Source organism: Nomascus leucogenys, chromosome 22a (assembly GCF_006542625.1).
Source record: "Nomascus leucogenys isolate Asia chromosome 22a, Asia_NLE_v1, whole genome shotgun sequence".
Taxonomy (NCBI): Eukaryota; Metazoa; Chordata; class Mammalia; order Primates; family Hylobatidae; genus Nomascus; species Nomascus leucogenys.
In genome coordinates, this window is record NC_044402.1 from 89,799,593 (window position 1) to 89,816,852 (window position 17,260).

Sequence of the window (17,260 nt, forward strand, 5' to 3'; positions counted from 1 at the left end):
AAAGCTGTACAAGGAAGAGAAAGCTACCTTTCCACCCAATAACTCAACTCGGCGACCAAGAAAACCAGGGACGCGAAGGGCTCGCGTCATCCTGCAGCGCCGAGACCACAGACACTAGAAAGCGACGCCTCCGGTGGGACGACTGGAGGTCACGTGGTACACTGTTCGCCACCTTTCCCTTCTGGCGGAAAAAGCCATAGAGTCAGGTTGACAAGGCCTGAGAGAAATATGCCTGTATTAAATAATTGTGTATAGGTATACAATAAAAACTGATTGTCTCTAAGTCTCTGTTTTGCTTTCACCTTTTCTTACAAGTGTCTTAGTTTGACATTGCCCACACAAAAGATGGCTGCACGGAAGCGGAGTCCTACCACGGAGTCTCAGGCCTAGAAGGGCCCGTGGGTGGGTTCTGTGGGCTGGGAACAGCCTTATTACCCGGCTCAGCATAGGAAGTTCAGGGCGGGACCAGAGATTGGCCATTCTGCGACTGCGCAAAGATGGTGGAAGAGGAGAACATCCGCGTGGTTCGTTGCGGCGGCAGCGAGTTGAACTTTAGGAGAGCTGTGTTCTCTGCAGATTCTAAGTATGAGGGGCACCGCGCTTTGTCGGCTAAGGGGTGGGGCGTGAGTGTCTCGAGGGTCGGGGAGAAGGAACTGTCAGCCGCGTTCGGACTCGCCCGTCTGGCGGATATCGGCTTTGGGTAGAGCACGCGCCTGTGGGGTATCTCCAGGGTACCTGGGAGGTCCGGTTAGCACTGCAGGTTGGGGTGCGCCCCCCGATTTCTGGACAGTTTACCTGCAGGTAGATTGAAAGGCCCTGGAGCCGGTCTCCGTGTTGAGGATCTGGAAGGTGCTCGGGCGGCTGGAAAATGGCCCAGGCGTGGATGTGTATGCCAGTACCTTTGCAGTACCTACTCTTTCGTACAGAATCATGTTTTAGAGTGACTAAAACCTAAAACTATTCCGCTTTTTCTACCCACTCCTCACCCCTGAAGCATAGTGCATAGAGCATAGTGCAGTCTTTTTGGAACTTTACATGAAAACAGATGTTAGATTCTTTATGAGATAAAAATACGCTAAGACTTGGTCTCTTTTCTCAGTGTGGTTGGAAACCAAACCACTCCCTGGCTTCAAAATCCACTTCTTACATTATGAAACCTTTGTAAGTTTCTTAATCTTTGCCTCAGTTGCCATCATCTGTAAAGGGGGATAATATTTAGTTCATCTCACGTGGTTATTGGGAGGATTAAATGCCTCAATATGTTAAAACTACAGACAACAGTGCCCGGCACATAATGGCTCAATGTATGTAGCTGTAATCATTACTACTGTATTGTCAGGTTTTCAAATAACTTCAGGTAGAGTGACAATAAAATCAAAAAACCCTTTCTGTGTTAGAAGAGTAGAGATAGTGTTTTATGAAAGTTTGTAGCCTCCACAATATTCTTTTTTTTTTTTTTTTTTTGATACAGTCTCACTCTGTCACCCAGGCTGGAGTGTAGTGGCTCGATCTAGGCTCATTGCAACTTCCTTCTCCCTGGTTCCAAGCAATTCTGGTGCCTCGGCCTCCTGAGTAGCAAGTATTATAAGCACGGGCCACCACGCCCGCTAATTTTTATATTTTTAGTAGAGAGAGGGTTTCGCCATGTTGGCCAGGCTGCCCTGGAACTCCTGGCCTCAAGTGATCTGCCCACCTGAACCTCCCAAAGTGAGGCGATTACAGTGAGCAATTTATGAAAGAGCTTTCATAAATTGCCTTAGAAGCCAAAAAAAAAAAAAGAGTCCTTTGGCTTTGTTGACATTGATCTGATGAATCAAAGGAAGAAACAGGCTTTAAGAGGCTGTCACACTGTGACACTTCGGACTCATATCCATGTAACCAGTTTCTTCAGTGTACTGTTCCTATACCTTATTCATTATAATGAGGTCCATTGTGTGTTTGATTTGCTAAGCCCAACAATTCATTTTTTAAGTACTTGTCAACTGTATATTATGTATAACATGCTGCAATGACAAAAACTAAGATAATTTTAATATTGATCCTGCCTTTGAGGAGCTTACAGTCTAGTGAGGAAAAGGAATACTCAGTAACAGATTTTTCTTACTGTGGTACTGTAGGAAGGAGCTCATAAGAAGAGATTACTTCCCAAACTAAGAAGGATGGAGAAGATTGCTGAGCAAATGACATTCGTGCTAGGCCTAGATGATATTTTAAGTGGGGAATATGGACAGAAGACATTTCAGGTGGGGAGGACAATGTAAGCAAGAAAGAAGTGATTTCTGTTGAACAGGCTGGTACAGTTAGCTAGTAAGAATGGTATATATTAAGGGAGGTAGTGGGAAATGAGGTTGGAAAGGACACATGCAGCCAGTTGTTGGTTGTTGTATGGACCAAAGAGAATGGTTTTTTAATTCTTTAAGCGGACAGCAGTAATCAGTTGTAATTTGATTGTGTTTCTTCAATAATGTTAACCTGAAAACTGTAAAACTCTATGATACATGTTGGTGAGTGGAGAAATGAGAGCTGGGTAGGCTGGTGTACTCAAAGTACAGTGATGGCATAGAAGAGGGAGTTACATAGTCAGTTTTCCCTTCATAGTTGTTCTTGCAGCAATGGCAAGAGTTTGCCTCGCCATTGATACTGGGGGATGGAATGCCAGGCAAACAAGCTTGAAATCTGGGGGCCTTGAAAACTGGGGGGATTGAGCCTTCTATGTAAAGTCAGTGTAATTGCAGCATAGGGTATAAGAGATGGCAGGAAAAGACTCTGGAAGAATAGAGACCAGGGGTTAGAAGACCAGTGCAGGCATCCAAGCAAGAAATCACTTTTGCCCAAACTAATATTGAACATAGAGAAAAGAGACAGGGTTTTAGAGTGATTTTACAGTCAGTGTCAATGGGGAGATAGAGTTCAGTTTGGGGATTATTAACTCTAAGGTACCTGTAAAACAACCAGGTGGATATAGCTAGTAGTAGGTAGAAATTCAGGACTGAAGTTTGGAGAGCTTGGTCAAGATTTAGAGATTTTTTTTTTGTCATCTATATATGAGCTAATAATTAAAACCATTTATCTAACAAATGACAGGATTTTAATGAACTCAGCAAAGATTTGAATATTATCTACAAGGTACCACAAGGGGTTGGCTGCCTTATACAAAGAGGAATAATTTTGTATTTTACCTCAAGGTGCTTATCAAGAAAGCCAAAATCATAAAAAGACAGACTTGTGGAATTTTGGTGGCTTCCTCTTGAAACTAGAACAAAAACTCTGTTCTGGGTACTTGAGGAGGTTGTTCTGAGGGGCATGTGGGTATACATGTAAGTTCCTGGTGTTCCCGTATTAGATATTACTGACTCTCAGTCCAGTTCTGTTTGCATCCCATTCTACGGCATCCCACAGTTATATGGTGCTACGAATTATTGCACTGGGGTTGTTAGGGTAGAGAAAACTGAAACAATGAGTCATCCGTGCCTTTCACTTTCCTAAATTGCCCACAAGCTAATGACCCAAACTCAGTATTTTTCCCTTACAGATCATTCTGAGTATTGCTGCTGTAACAATTTTCCTAAGTTGTTACTGTTATAACATTATTACTCTAACTCTTATTCCTAGTCTTGCTCAGAACTTTGTAACAGTTTTTTGTTGCCGCCTTAACTATAGCTCCTCTATGTGGCTTTCAGTCCCTTCTCTGATATAGCTCAACTCTTCCTACCCAACTGTTTCCTGATACTACCCATTATAGACACTTTGCTTGTCAGATAAGTACATTATCTATGTCTTGTACATAATCATACTATTTCCTTGCTTTTGCTTATGTTGCTATTTTTTCTTCCCACCCCTTAAATCATACATCCTTCAGAGTCTAGTTTAAATCTTGGTTCCGACTTGAAACATCCCTACTTTCTTACTTCTTCACTTTCTCAACAAAGGTGAATCCTGTGCGACAGGTGTTGTGGTGGGTGCATTACACACCTTCCAGTCTACAAGGTTAAGGTATTATCCCTATTTAGTGAGTGCTTACTGTGTATGCTAAGCTTGTATTTGCATGCAATGTTTCACTCAAACTCTATGAGAACGTGTTATTTGCATTTTACAGTGGCTAACTGTAAGTGGAGATGTGAAGTTTAAAGAGGTTAAGTAAATTCTCCCCCATTCAGCTAATGCATAATAAAGCTGGCATTTGAATCCATTTGTGTTTGACTTATTATTGCTTCTAATAAGTGAAAACACAGTGTCTCACCTCAAAGACTCACAATCTGGTAGAGGAGAAACATAGTACACAGACAGTCTTAATGCCTTGTGGTAAGTTCTTAGATGGAGCTAAGCCCACTGTCATGTAGAAGCACATTAGGACGGGTGCTGATCTAGAATGAGAAGATGAGGAAGGGCTTCCGGGAGAAAATTCTGAGCTGAATCTTAAAGCAGTAGTCAAGAGTTCTGAGAAATGGGAAAGACTGAAAAACTGTCACTGATTGGAAGGTTCTGAGAAGACATGACAGCTTATGTGGTATGCTGGATTGGGGTCTAGGAACATAAGAAAGACATTAATGGAAAAAGTGAAGAACTCCAAATAAATTATGTAGTCAATAGTCATGTACCAGTGTTAATATCTTAGTTTTGACTAACGTGCTGTGCTTATGTAAGGTGCTAACATTTGTGGAAGCTAGGTGAAGTGTATACAGGAACTCTGTAATTCTTCTGTAAATCTAAAATTATTTCAAAATTAAAGGTTAAATAAGCCTACTCTTAGGAAATAAAGTAATTAAAAAACGTGTTCTATGTAGATAGCAGAGAGTGCAAAATCATGGAGAGAAAGTTGACTTTGAAGGGTTGCATTTAAGCAATTGAAGCCATTGTTCTATGCTGAGAAACAAGAAGAGAGGACATTCCTTTTTTCTGAGGAAGCTTATCAGAATCAATTAGGTAAAGTTTTCTTGGCCAACAGTAGCCCCCTACCCACTACTGTCTCAAGGAAGCCATATCTAAAGGACCTCTTCATATTGATAGGGTGTGTCTGGGGGATGGGGGAAATTGTTGGAGTTATGAACTATTTTAGTAGAGCACAGCGTTAAGTGAAAAAGTAGTTCAAGTTAGACTGGCATCAGACTACCAAAGCCTTAAGAATTTGGATCATTTCCTAAAGGCAGAGGGAAAACATTGAAGGATTTTAACTTTATCTGAGGAAGTAATATGGTCAAATTTGCAAAATTAGTCTGGTGTGACTATGAAAGCTGCATTGAAGGACTGTACCTGGAGACTGTAGGAAGCCCTGAAGAGTGGTCCAGGATGGAGATGTTAAGCCTCTGAACTGAAGTACTCGTGGGAATGGAGAAGAGGCTCCAGCCAAAGGGCAGGTTATATATCGCAAATGCTTTGTTGCTCATACATTCTTGATCTTATACCATTTCATACAACCATGCCTCCTGGCTGATAGCACCTACAAGATTCCATTGATTATAAGATGCATCCTAATTTCAAAGAGATGAACATGTGAAAATCAAGTGTCTTGAACTAATAAAATAGGATAGTAGTGGCCCCAGTTTGCAACAAATTCACTTTTAGTGTGTTGTAATACAGTAGCTCTCCCTTGTCCACAGAGGATATGTTCCAGGACCCTCAGCAGATGCCTAGAACCACAGGTAATACCAGACGCTCTATATAGTAAGTGTTTTCCTATACATACATACCTATGATAAAGTTTAAGTTATAAATTAGGCACAGATTAACATCAATAACTAATAAAATAGAACAATTAGAACAATATGTCAGCATCACTACTCTTATACTTTGGGGCCATTATTAAGTAAAGTAAGGGTTACTTGAACATAAGTACTTCAGTACAGCAATAGTGGATAGGATAACCTAGACAGTTTCTACATGACTAACGGGCAGGTGTGTCTACAGCGAGAATGCTGGAAAAAGGAATGATTCATGTCTCAGGTGAGACAAAGGAATTCATCACTACTGAGAATGGCATACAATTTTAAACTTATGAATTGTTTCTGGAATTTTCCATTTAATATTTTCAGATTGATCTTGACTGTAGGTAATTAAAACCAGGGAAAGTGAAACCATAAATAAGAGAGTACTGCTATAAATATAATAGGCACGGAGCAAATATTTTTTACTTGGAAGATACAAGAAGATTTATATTTCTGCACCTTGTTCTGTGATAATATCATGAGAGTAGTCAAACAGTGCCCCAAATAGCTTAACTGCTTTTAGTAATTTAGTAGCTGCTGCTACATGGAAGAAATCCACAAATCCAGAAAGACAAAGCAAAGCCAGCATTTCAGCAACAAGAAACAAAAATGGAATAAAGTCTTTGTATTTTTCTGTACAAAAGGTACAGACCTCACCAACTGGAGCAGAACCTTTCACTTACCATTTGTAAGCTGGTGTTGCCAGTGAACCATGGAGATGTTGGGGACATGGAAAAACACTGCTGTTGGCAGTACTATTGAAGAGTAATAGTTGATAGTGACTAGCACAGTGTCTGCATCCATTTAATAAGCAGGCAACTTGGTTAAGTTGGCTGTTTTTGCAGGATAATTCCATTTATAGCCTCTGTCTACAAACAGGCAAGAGATGTGATACTGGCATCATTAATCTTTTCTGAGTTAATAATCTCTTCTGAGTTAATGAACTGATGGGTCATAGATGTCCCCATAGACAAAAGGCACACAAATTTGAGTATACAATTCTTAAACTATGCCAAAAGAAATGTCTGTTGCATTTTTATCATGGACAGTAAAAAGATCCTACTACCTACTGAGTATGTGATATGATTTGGCTGTGTCCCTACCCAAATCTCATTTTGAATTGTAGCTCCCATAATGTCCACATCTTGTGGGACCCAATTGGAGATAACTGAATCATGGGGGCAGTTTCCCCATACTGTTCTTGTGGTAGTGAATAAGTCTCACGAGAGCTGATGGATTTATAAAGGAGAGCTCCCCTGTACAAGTTCTGTTTTTGCCTGCCACCGTGTAAGACATGCCTTTCGCCTTCTACCATGATTGTGAAGCCTCCCCAGCCACATGGAACTGTGAGTCCATTAAATGTCTTTCCTTTATAAATTTGAAGAGGGAGATGGTAAGGTTTTGAATGAGATACGAAAAGCACCTAGGTGCAATGGCTCCCACCTTAATCTCAGCATTTTGGGAGGCCAGGCAGGTGTATCACTTGAGGCCAGGAGTTCAAGACCACTGAAACAATGATGAAAAATGTCTTTTTCAGCAGTGTGAAAACAGGCTAATACAGTATGTAAAACTTACTTTTCTTTCTTTTTTTTCCAGGTATATCTTCTGTGTCTCTGGAGACTTTGTTAAAGTTTATAGCACAGTTACAGAAGAGTGTGTACACATACTGCATGGACACAGAAATCTGGTGACTGGAATCCAACTTAACCCCAACAACCATCTACAGGTGTCAAACAGTTTATATCTGAATACTTTAAGATTGGCTTTGTTCTTGACAGAAAAATTTGAATTGAATTTGACTGAGAAACTTTCCAGGTTATAAGTAAAATATTTGCTTATTTTCAGTTGTAGGGTATTTTTCACTTGCTAAATTACATTGCGTATAGCGTATTCTGTGAACCATTTGTTCCACAGAATGCTAATAGGTGTTACTTGAGAAGGATATTCTTGGCTGTATGAGTTTCTGAAATTCAGGGCTAGGCACAGTTAAATGTATTTGTTGATTGTAGGTCTTCTTAGGTTCCCTTATATGCATTGCGAATATCCAAAAGTGGTATGTAGTATTTGGTGTTTCTCAAACTTACTTGACTTGTGAACCGTTTGGTTTCTGGAACACGTTTTGAAAAATGTTGGCCAGGAGGTATTGATTTGGTAGATATGTTCCTTTAGAAGTAAGGCTCTGGCTTACTCTAGATATTGCCTAGTCTTAAGACCAGTGTCTAGATAAGAAAATTTGTTTGGTGAGTGGCTCAACTAGTTAGTTTCAAGACAAATTGGGGAATTTAATTTAGTCCAGATTTTCCCATGTCCCCCACAAAGCAGCCCTTCTTTCTCAGTATTTAAGAATAATGAAATAGTCATGTTAATTCTGTTCTTAAGTTTCGGCACATCTACTAAAATTTTATCTCAACAATATTTTGTTCTTGCTCTCATTTTTAATCCAATTCCATTTTCCTGGATTAGTCACAGCCAACTTCAAAGTTACTGATTAAGGATGGATTTGCATTGCCATTCACTTTTATTCCAAAGGAAATAAAGTAGCACCAATCTTTTCTTTCGAAAATTAAATGAGCTACTTCTAAAAATCAAAGTTAAATAACTTTTCTGCGGGATCCAAGTATATATTTTATGCTTGCCGTCCTCTGAGGGTTTGACAAAAGTTTATCGCTGTGTGTAGTATTTGAAAGTTTTTAATAGCAAAACTATTATTTTGTTAAAATTGAAATTTGTGAAGTCCATATACTAAGTTTTATAGCCAAAAAAACGTATACACAATTCATAAAAGCTTTGTTTCAGATGACTGAAAGTGAATAAAATTAGAGAAGGGCAGTTTTATCAGTAGATTTGGTTGAGGTGCAGGGGCAGCAGTTCTGGACTTAGGAGTCACAGTATTGTGTATTAACCTTTGTTTTGACAGTAATTATATGTTTGACTTGTTACATTTTACTAGTCCATATTTATGATTCTCATATGCAGTAATTGTGATAGAAATTTCCTAGTTTGTATAATTTTTTGACTTGGATAGATAATATGGTTTTACTCCAACATTTTTACATTCCTCTTCTCTGAGTCCATGTCTCCATTTGCAGAAATCCTAAAATTGCCACTTTCTTTAAAAATATTAAAATTCTTTGTAAACATTATAAGCAAAGTATTTTCCTATAACAACGACAAACAAAAAATCTAGCGGAAACTTAGTATGAATAAAACTAAGTACACTAGGACAAAAATAAACCTATGTGTTAGTAAGGTCTTCTGGTGCTATCAAAGTATGGTCCACAGACCAGTGTCCTAAACCGTTAGTTACCATTCTGTATGAGAGTACAGAATGTGAGTGTCACAAAACACGTTGACACTGCCACAGCATCCAAGCACATTATAATTTCTATTGTATTTTGTGAAAGTATTGGTCCTTGATGGATTGGAAGAAATTTTTTTTAAGCAGAATATTCTTCAGTCACTTGAGAAGCACTCCCTTAATACTCATATAAGGTGAAAGGAGTTTGGCTAATAAAACTGAGTAAACAGTTCTGGCAGGAAGAGCAACAAGCTCTTGTGTGGGTGTTTTTTTTTGTTTGTTTGTTGTTTTTTGTTTTTTTGTTTTTTTTTTTTTTGGAGAGTCTCATTCTGTCTCCCAGGCTGGAGTACAGCGACGTGATCTCAGCTCACTGCAACCTCAGCCTCCCGAGTAGCTAGGATTACAGGGATGTGCCACCACGCCTGGCTAATTTTTGTAGGGGTTTCGTCATGTTGGCCAGGCTGGTCTCGAACTCCTGGCCTCAAGTGGTGCACCTGCCTGGGCCTCCCAAAGTGTTGAGATTACAGGTGTCAGCCACTGCACCTAGGTGCTTTTCATATCTCATTCAAAACCTTACCATCTCCCTCTTCAAGATAGAAAGTTGACTTTTTTCCTCTCTCTCTTAGTTAAAACTTGAAATGGATGGATCTGCTTCTTGCAGAAAGCTGTGAAAAGCTTGTTTTGCAGAAGCAATATAAATAAATGACTCTACCTCTTTAAGGTTAACAGTGAATTAATGAATAGAAAATGCCCCTGATCAACATTTAATTATTCATTCGATATCTTGATGAATTTCTTTTTTTTAATCAATTTTGTATTGTTTTACCCTTTTAGCTGTATTCTTGTTCCCTTGATGGCACAATTAAACTGTGGGACTATATAGATGGCATCTTAATAAAGGTATGTGGATTGATCTTTACTTTTTCTTGTGTGAAAAAAAAAAAGGCAATGTAATTTAATGGTAGATGTACTGTTTCTTTCTATAAGGCCAAATATTTAAATAGACTTCCTAAACAAGTTACAAAATAACATCAAAAAATTAATTTGACTATATAAAAATTTTCCACTTATAGAAGACAAGTTAAAGCTGGAAGAAGATATTTACAAAAGATATTATTCCAAATATACAAAAATCTTCCCAAAAACCAATAAGGAAAAACTAATAGCCTGGTAGAAGAAATTGGCATAAAGTAGGAATATGTGAATTCACAGAAAAGAAATACAAGTAGCTAATAAATATGAAGAGATGCTTAAACTCATTAATAAAGAAATCTAAATTAAAACAAATGACACAATATTTCCCTTCATAAATTTAGCCAAATTGTAGATTGAAAAAAAATCTAGCGATAGGTATAGAGAAACAGGCACTTTTTTACCCAATGAGAGTTAAAACTGAAAATCAATAAACACGTTTTGCTACAGCAGTCTCACCTCGGAATAATGGCCTGTACGCAAAGTCCTTATAGCGTTGTTTATGGTAGGAAAAAAGTTAAATATGACCTTGATGTCAGTTAAAATTATGATACATTCAATACAATACCATTTCAGATCTATATGTAGGAAACTTGAAAGGGTATTTAACAAATATGTATTAGTTGTCTTCTGTAAGCCAGGTACTCTCCTTATGTTGGGAATACAGCAATGAGCAAAATACATAAAAATCCCTGCCTTAATGGATCTTATGTTCCACTGGAGGGAACAGACAGTAAACACTGTGGTGCTCTTTATCTTTCAGACTTTCATAGTTGGATGTAAACTTCATGCCCTCTTTACTCTTGCCCAAGCTGAGGATTCTGTCTTTGTTATAGTAAATAAAGAAAAACCAGGTACGGTATAATTAACTTATTATATATGGCATTGAGTGGCTCTTTACATTTTACAGTTCCTCAAAATTTAACATTTTGGTTTTAATCTGACGCCAACAGTTTTTAGAATGGACATTTAAATTGCTTTTGTCATTATTGTGTTCATTTGGAGATGCTTTGTATGAATTCTGAAATATGCTGTGAGGGAGGGGTTATTTTTTATGTAGTTGTAATAGTAGACTGCAGACCTCAAATTTTAAATCTGCTTTACAAAGGTGGATAGAATTTGTCTTTCTACTGAACTTAAATCTGTTATTAAGCATCACTATCATTTTATGTATCATTGAACACTTCTTACTTTCTTGAGTCGGGGTGGAAATGGCATAGAAAATTGGTTGATATTGGCCATGCTTATTGGCTCACGCCTGTAATCCCAGCACTTTGGGAGGCCGAGGTGGGCAGATCACAAGGTCAGGAGATCTAGACCATCCTGGCTAACACGGTGAAACTCCATCTCTACTAAACAAAATACAAAAAATTAGCTGGATATGGTGGCGGGCTCCTGTAGTCCCAGCTACTCGGGAGGCTGAGGCAGGAGAATGGCGTGAATCCAGGAGGTGGAGCTTGCAGTGAGCCGAGATGGCGCCACTGCACTCCAGCCTGGGTGACAGAGCGAGACTCTGTCTCCAAAAAAACAAAAAAAATTGGTTGATATTAAGAACCAATAATGTGACTAAGTTATTATTAATTACATTTTCACTGTCTTTGGAACATTGGTCCACTGAAACTGCCATGCATCAGCATTTTAGGAATTCCTAGGATATTCTCAGTGATTACAAATAATTGTCCCTTATCGTAGAATTTGATAAAACAGAACACTGACTTGAGGGCACATCTAAAGAAATTTTCTGATCCCCAAATTCAAGAATGCCACTGTATCCTGTGGTGTCCTCCATAAAATACAGTTGTGTTCAGAATGAAGAATATGAAGCAGGTTTAAGATGATAGTGGGGCCGGGCATGATGGCTGACAACTGTAATCCCAGCGCTTTGGGAGGCCAGGGCAGGAGGGTTGCTTGAGGTCAGGAGTTTGAGACCAGCCTAGGCAACATATACCATGACCCTGTCTCTAAAAAGAAAAAAAGAAAGAAAAGTAAGTTACATGTGGTGGCTACAGTCCTAGCTACCCAGGAGGCCGAGGTGGGAGGATCACTAAACCACCTCCAAAGGACATTTCAAATAATGTTCTGGAGATGGCAACATTCTTAAAAATAATTAAGTCATCTTGCCAGATGACTACTTCAAACATAGCACTCTTTTTGATACTTAAGTTCGGTTTTGTATATTGAATACATGGATTTCTGATAACAGTTCACATGTTTACAAAAAATTCAGGTTCCTAATCTTCCTGACAGGCAGTTGATCACTAGGTTTGGGATGTACTTTAGGAATCTGCATTTTCAATATCGTCCCAGGTGATTCTGCTCATCATTCATATTTGGTAACAACTTCCTGTACTCACTCCATGATTCCTCACTTGGAAAAGTGGTTGCCAATAGCTGTAGCAAAACTTTTTACCCATGATTCTAAACACTGACTGCACATAAGAATCACGTGAAGAACTTAATAAGATTCTGTGTGCTGGGGCCTAGTTTACTGAAAAATTTCCCAGTTGTGTCTAATATGCAAGACAGGGTGGAAAACGACTGATCTAAAGTAATGATCTTGTGTCATAATCTAAATTCTTCTCATAATGAGATCTATTATTAGTCTTCAGTACTTGGCATATAATGGGCACCCAGCATAAGAAAATCTGGATAGCTGCTACATAAAAATGTCAGTCAGGCTTGAAAAGATCCCCTGTGCTAGCTGGCTTGCTTACTGCATCATTGGCCTCTCAAACTCAAATACAAAAACATATTATACATATATGTGTACCCTTTCTGTATTATCTATGTTCCACAGCCCAAAACCAGACTCTCTGATAGAAAATTGAATAAATTGTGTTGCAGTTACTTCTCTGGTTTAAAAACAAATTAGCCTTTTATTTACATGTTATTTTTGATGGTATTACTTCTTGACTATGTGTCATATAGTCATTCAGCACCTAATTGAGCACCCACCGTGTGCTAAATACTGTTATGATTGCACAAAACAAAACACTTCTAAGTCCCAGTAGTAAACTGACTGGATTAGTTAATATGATACGGTAAGATGAAAGGTGGTCTAGAGAAAAATAAAGCAGGGGAGGGAAATGGGCAACATAGGAGGAGTAAATATTAAATGAGAGGAAGAAGGGCTGTGCAGCTATATTGGAGAAGGGAGGTGGGTGGGAGTGAGCCAGTGGAGAATAGATTATATTTAGCATCGTAGGCTATTGGAAGGACTTTTGCTTTTACTCTGAGTAAAAAGAATACCCTTAAGGAGATATTTTTTAAAGGGATATAAGGAGAAGAATATGTCAGTATTACAGAAAAGGAGATTTTACCCTAATATTATGGCAGGCCCATCATAGCATTTCTGAAAACTCTCAGATGGTTTGTTGCTTTTGGTTACTCAGTTCACCAACATTCATATTCTTTTTCCATTTTAACACCCAGCTTAATACTTGGTAAGTAAAATGCACCAGTAAAATACAAGTTGATTTGTATTTCTGTATATTTGGGGCATTTATATACATGAGTTATGGAATTAGACTTCCATTTAAAACTTGCTCATTCAAACAAAGAGTCCAGCTTTAAGGTATGTTTTGTTCAAGATTAGCCTAGAATTATTATCTTGCATCAAATAAATTCTAGAGTACTGATTAGCAGTTTCATAGGGCCAGGCACAGTGGCTCACACCTATAATCACAGCAATTTGGGAGGCAAGATAGGTGGATCACTTAAGGTCAGGAGTTCGAGACCAGCCTGGCCAACATGGTGGAACCCCATCTCTACTAAAAATATAAAAATTAGCCAGGCTTGATGGCACATGCCTGTAGTCCCAGCTACTCGGGAGGCTGAGGCAGGAGAATTGCTTGAACCTGGGAGGCAGAGGTTGCAGTGAGCCGAGATCACGCCACTGCACTCCAGCCTGGGCGACAGAGTGAGACTTCGTCTCAAAACAAAAATTATATGAATAAATTCCTTGCACATGTTTGCTCTCTCTGGAGAAGCTTTATATTAATATAGCTTCCTTTGGCTAGATATATTTCAGCTGGTTTCAGTGAAACTTCCAAAATCATCAAGCCAGGAAGTAGAAGCCAAGGAGCTGTCCTTTGTTTTGGATTACATAAACCAGTCACCCAAGTGCATTGCCTTTGGAAACGAGGTAAATTATGTTTTGTTCGTTTTCTGTTTTGTACCTACAATTTCTTTCCTGCAATCTCTTTGCTGAGCATTTTATGTTACAGTGATTTTATATTCCATTGAATTACTATATTTGTATTAGTAACTAAGAAGCCTCTTCATTGCTTTAGCATGTATTTATGGTATAGATTTTTTAGGACTATCCTTATTTTTGTGTATTCTGTCCTAATGCCTTTGTAAACTCTCTTAGACTATGTGTCTTTAGAAATTATGGCCTCCCTGTTCATAATTAATATGCCCATTATAGAAAATTTGGAAACCACAGAAAAATATAATGAGGAAATAAAACCTATAATCTCACCAGTGATAATTGAAGAATCTCTTTCTAGGCTTTTTTCTTAACATTCATAAAATAACTTCCCAAAAAGAATTAAGATCAGAAGTCTTTTCATCTTTTTTTCACTTAACATTGCAGCATGTGTGTATACTAACATGTTTTTCATAAATTATAACTGATGTTTATACTGTGATTTCTTCAGTCATTCCCTGTTAACAGTTACTTTACTATTTTAAAATCAAATGCTATGAAAAGCCTCTGGACATCACTGTAGCGGCATGCTTCTTTAGTCTTAAGTTTTGTAGCATTATTTTGGCATTATTCTGAAAAGAGTTAATTTCTCAGAGTAAACTTTTTTAACATCATTAATGTCAGCATTCTTCAGCATTGTTAGTCATCAAATAAATACGAATTAAAACCATAGCAACATACCACTTTTAAGTCCACTAGAATAGCTAATGTTGACAGGATATAGAGCAAAGTTAAATACATTTACCTAGCAATTCCATTCCTACATAGAGAGAAATGAAAACATAACCACAAAATGATGTGTACAAGAGTGATTATTCATAGTAGCTCCAAAATGTAAATTAACCCAAATATTCATCAGCAAGAGAATAAACAAATGTGATATGCATACAGTGGAATGCCGCTCAGCAATAAAAAGGAGCTAATGACACACATGAGAATGTAGATTAAATTCAAAAAGATGATGGACGATGTTGAGCCACAGAGGACAAGCAGAAAAGAGTGTATATTTTACCATTCCATGAATGTGAAATTCTACAACCAGCCGAGAAATAAGCTATGGTGATCGAAACAGATAGGTGGGATGGGAACATTGAGGAATGACTGTAAAGAGGGAGGAGGGGGCATTTCTGAGGAAGGAAATGTTCTAGATCCTGTTCGTGGCAGTGGTTATGTAGATGTACATGTATATCAAACATTGCATTTTAGTGTATATAAATTATTCCTAATGGAAAAAAATTCTAGTCATTGTACTTTAAGCTTGAGAGTCTAGTTTTAGGATTTAGGACCTAAGTTCATCTTTTAATTTTCTATCATTGTTTTAATAGTATGATTATTCTTTCTACAGCCAAAGTGGAATATATCATATTAATATACTCTTATCAGCTGAACAAAGTTACTGTTAACTTTTGTGGGGGAATGTTTCTTTTTAAACAGTGTTGGGCCAGGCGCAGTGGCTCACTCCTGTAATCCCAGCACTTTGGGAGGCCGAGGCGCGCGGATCACCTAAGGTCAGGAGTATGAGATCAGCCTGGCCAACATGGTGAAACCCCATCTCTACTAGAAATACAAAAATTAGCCAGGCGTGGTGGTAGGCTCCTGTAATCCCAGCTACTTGGGAGGCTGAGGCAGGAGAATCACTTGAACTCAGGAGGCAGAGTTTGCAGTGAGCCGAGATCTCACCATCGCACTTCAGCCTGGGGGACAAGAGCGAGACTTTGTCTCAAAAAAAAAAAGAGAAAAAAAAAAAGAGTGTTGACTGTTTTAGTGAATGTTTATCTTCTTTTTGAAATACCAGGGAGTATATGTTGCTGCAGTACGGGAATTTTACTTGTCTGTTTATTTTTTCAAAAAGAAAACAACATCAAGGTAAGAATTATTTTTTATTAGCTTTATTTTATTTGCTCAAGAGTTCTTTGTAATTTTATTTCTTCCTAATACCTATAATCCAAAGCTATTCCTAGTTTTATGTTGCAAGGGAGTGTAAGACTGTGAAGTATGGAGGTATAGTTTTTAACCATACCATATAGTTTTTAAGCATACTATTAGTCACCAAAACCTAGGAAGCTTTTTCCAGCCAAAAGCCCTATACACCTAAATTCTAGTCTGCATTCTTGGAGTCAAAGTTGGATGTAGTTTGACAGGGTTTCACCACATGATTCTCATTGTCATTTTATGGATGTAGGAATGAATGTAGGCTTTGGGATATGTAAGTTTTAATTGGATCAGATTTAGTCTATTTGATGCCCACTACACCTCAATTTAAAACATACTTAAAATGGAGATACTATCTACCTAACAGAGTTGTAATGATGAATAAGGTGACATATTTAGAGCAGCTAGTGCTAAGTATTGAGTAGTTACTATTCGAAAGTAATAACTACCTCTTCCCTTTTACCCTGCCAAGATTGCTTTTTTTTTTTTTTTGAGACAGAGTCTTGCTTTGTCGCCCAGGCTGGTGCAATGGTGTGTTCTCGGCTCACTATAACCTCCACCTCCCAGGTTCAAGTGATTGTCCTGTCTCAGCCTCCTGAGTAGCTGGGACTACAGGCATCTGCCACCAGGCTGGCAAATTTTTGTATTTTTAGTAGAGACGGGGTTTCACCATATTGGTCAGGCTGGTCTTGAATTCCTGACCTCAGGTAATCCACCCGCCTCAGCCTCCGAAAGTGCTGGGATTACAGGCGTGAGCCACTGTGCCCAGCCAGTTGCTTTCTTTTTAGTATAATATTGATCCTGACTTCTTCAGAGCCTGAAGATTGACAAGTATCCATCCAAAGAATAGGAAATAGGCTAGATATTATAACAAGTAGATTGATCCCTTTGGATTTGTCCTTTCTGATGTATTAGCCATTTGTCTCGGATCTAATGTCTCAGGTTTGATTATGCCTCATGCTAAAATGTAGGTTCAGTGAGAAATTTGAACAAGCTTTGCCCAGGCCAAAAAAAAATCACTAAAATCTTTACTTAAATGTCAGTGGCTTCCATAGATAAATTATTATGGTAGAATATTAGTTACATGAAGTTCATATTGTATGTTGATGTATGTTTACAAAACAGAATGCTTGATTCTTGATCAAA

The 17,260-nt window shown here is 38.3% G+C and overlaps 1 protein-coding gene across 2 annotated transcripts in view; it reads left to right on the top strand.

Moving 5' to 3' along the window:
* Window positions 1–437: 437 nt before the first annotated feature.
* Window positions 438–17,260, top strand: part of WDR75 (WD repeat domain 75) — a 33,775-nt gene continuing 16,952 nt past the window's right edge. Inside the window, exons 1-6 of one of the 2 annotated variants that reach the window (XM_003253841.4) lie at window positions 438–583; window positions 7,299–7,428; window positions 9,835–9,900; window positions 10,736–10,826; window positions 13,992–14,116; window positions 15,978–16,048. In XM_003253841.4, coding sequence (XP_003253889.2) covers window positions 498–583; window positions 7,299–7,428; window positions 9,835–9,900; window positions 10,736–10,826; window positions 13,992–14,116; window positions 15,978–16,048 — 569 coding nt within the window. In that variant the 5' untranslated portion in view covers window positions 438–497. The remainder of the gene's footprint in view (window positions 584–7,298; window positions 7,429–9,834; window positions 9,901–10,735; window positions 10,827–13,991; window positions 14,117–15,977; window positions 16,049–17,260) is intronic. The other variant, XM_030803011.1, reaches the window with a different exon arrangement.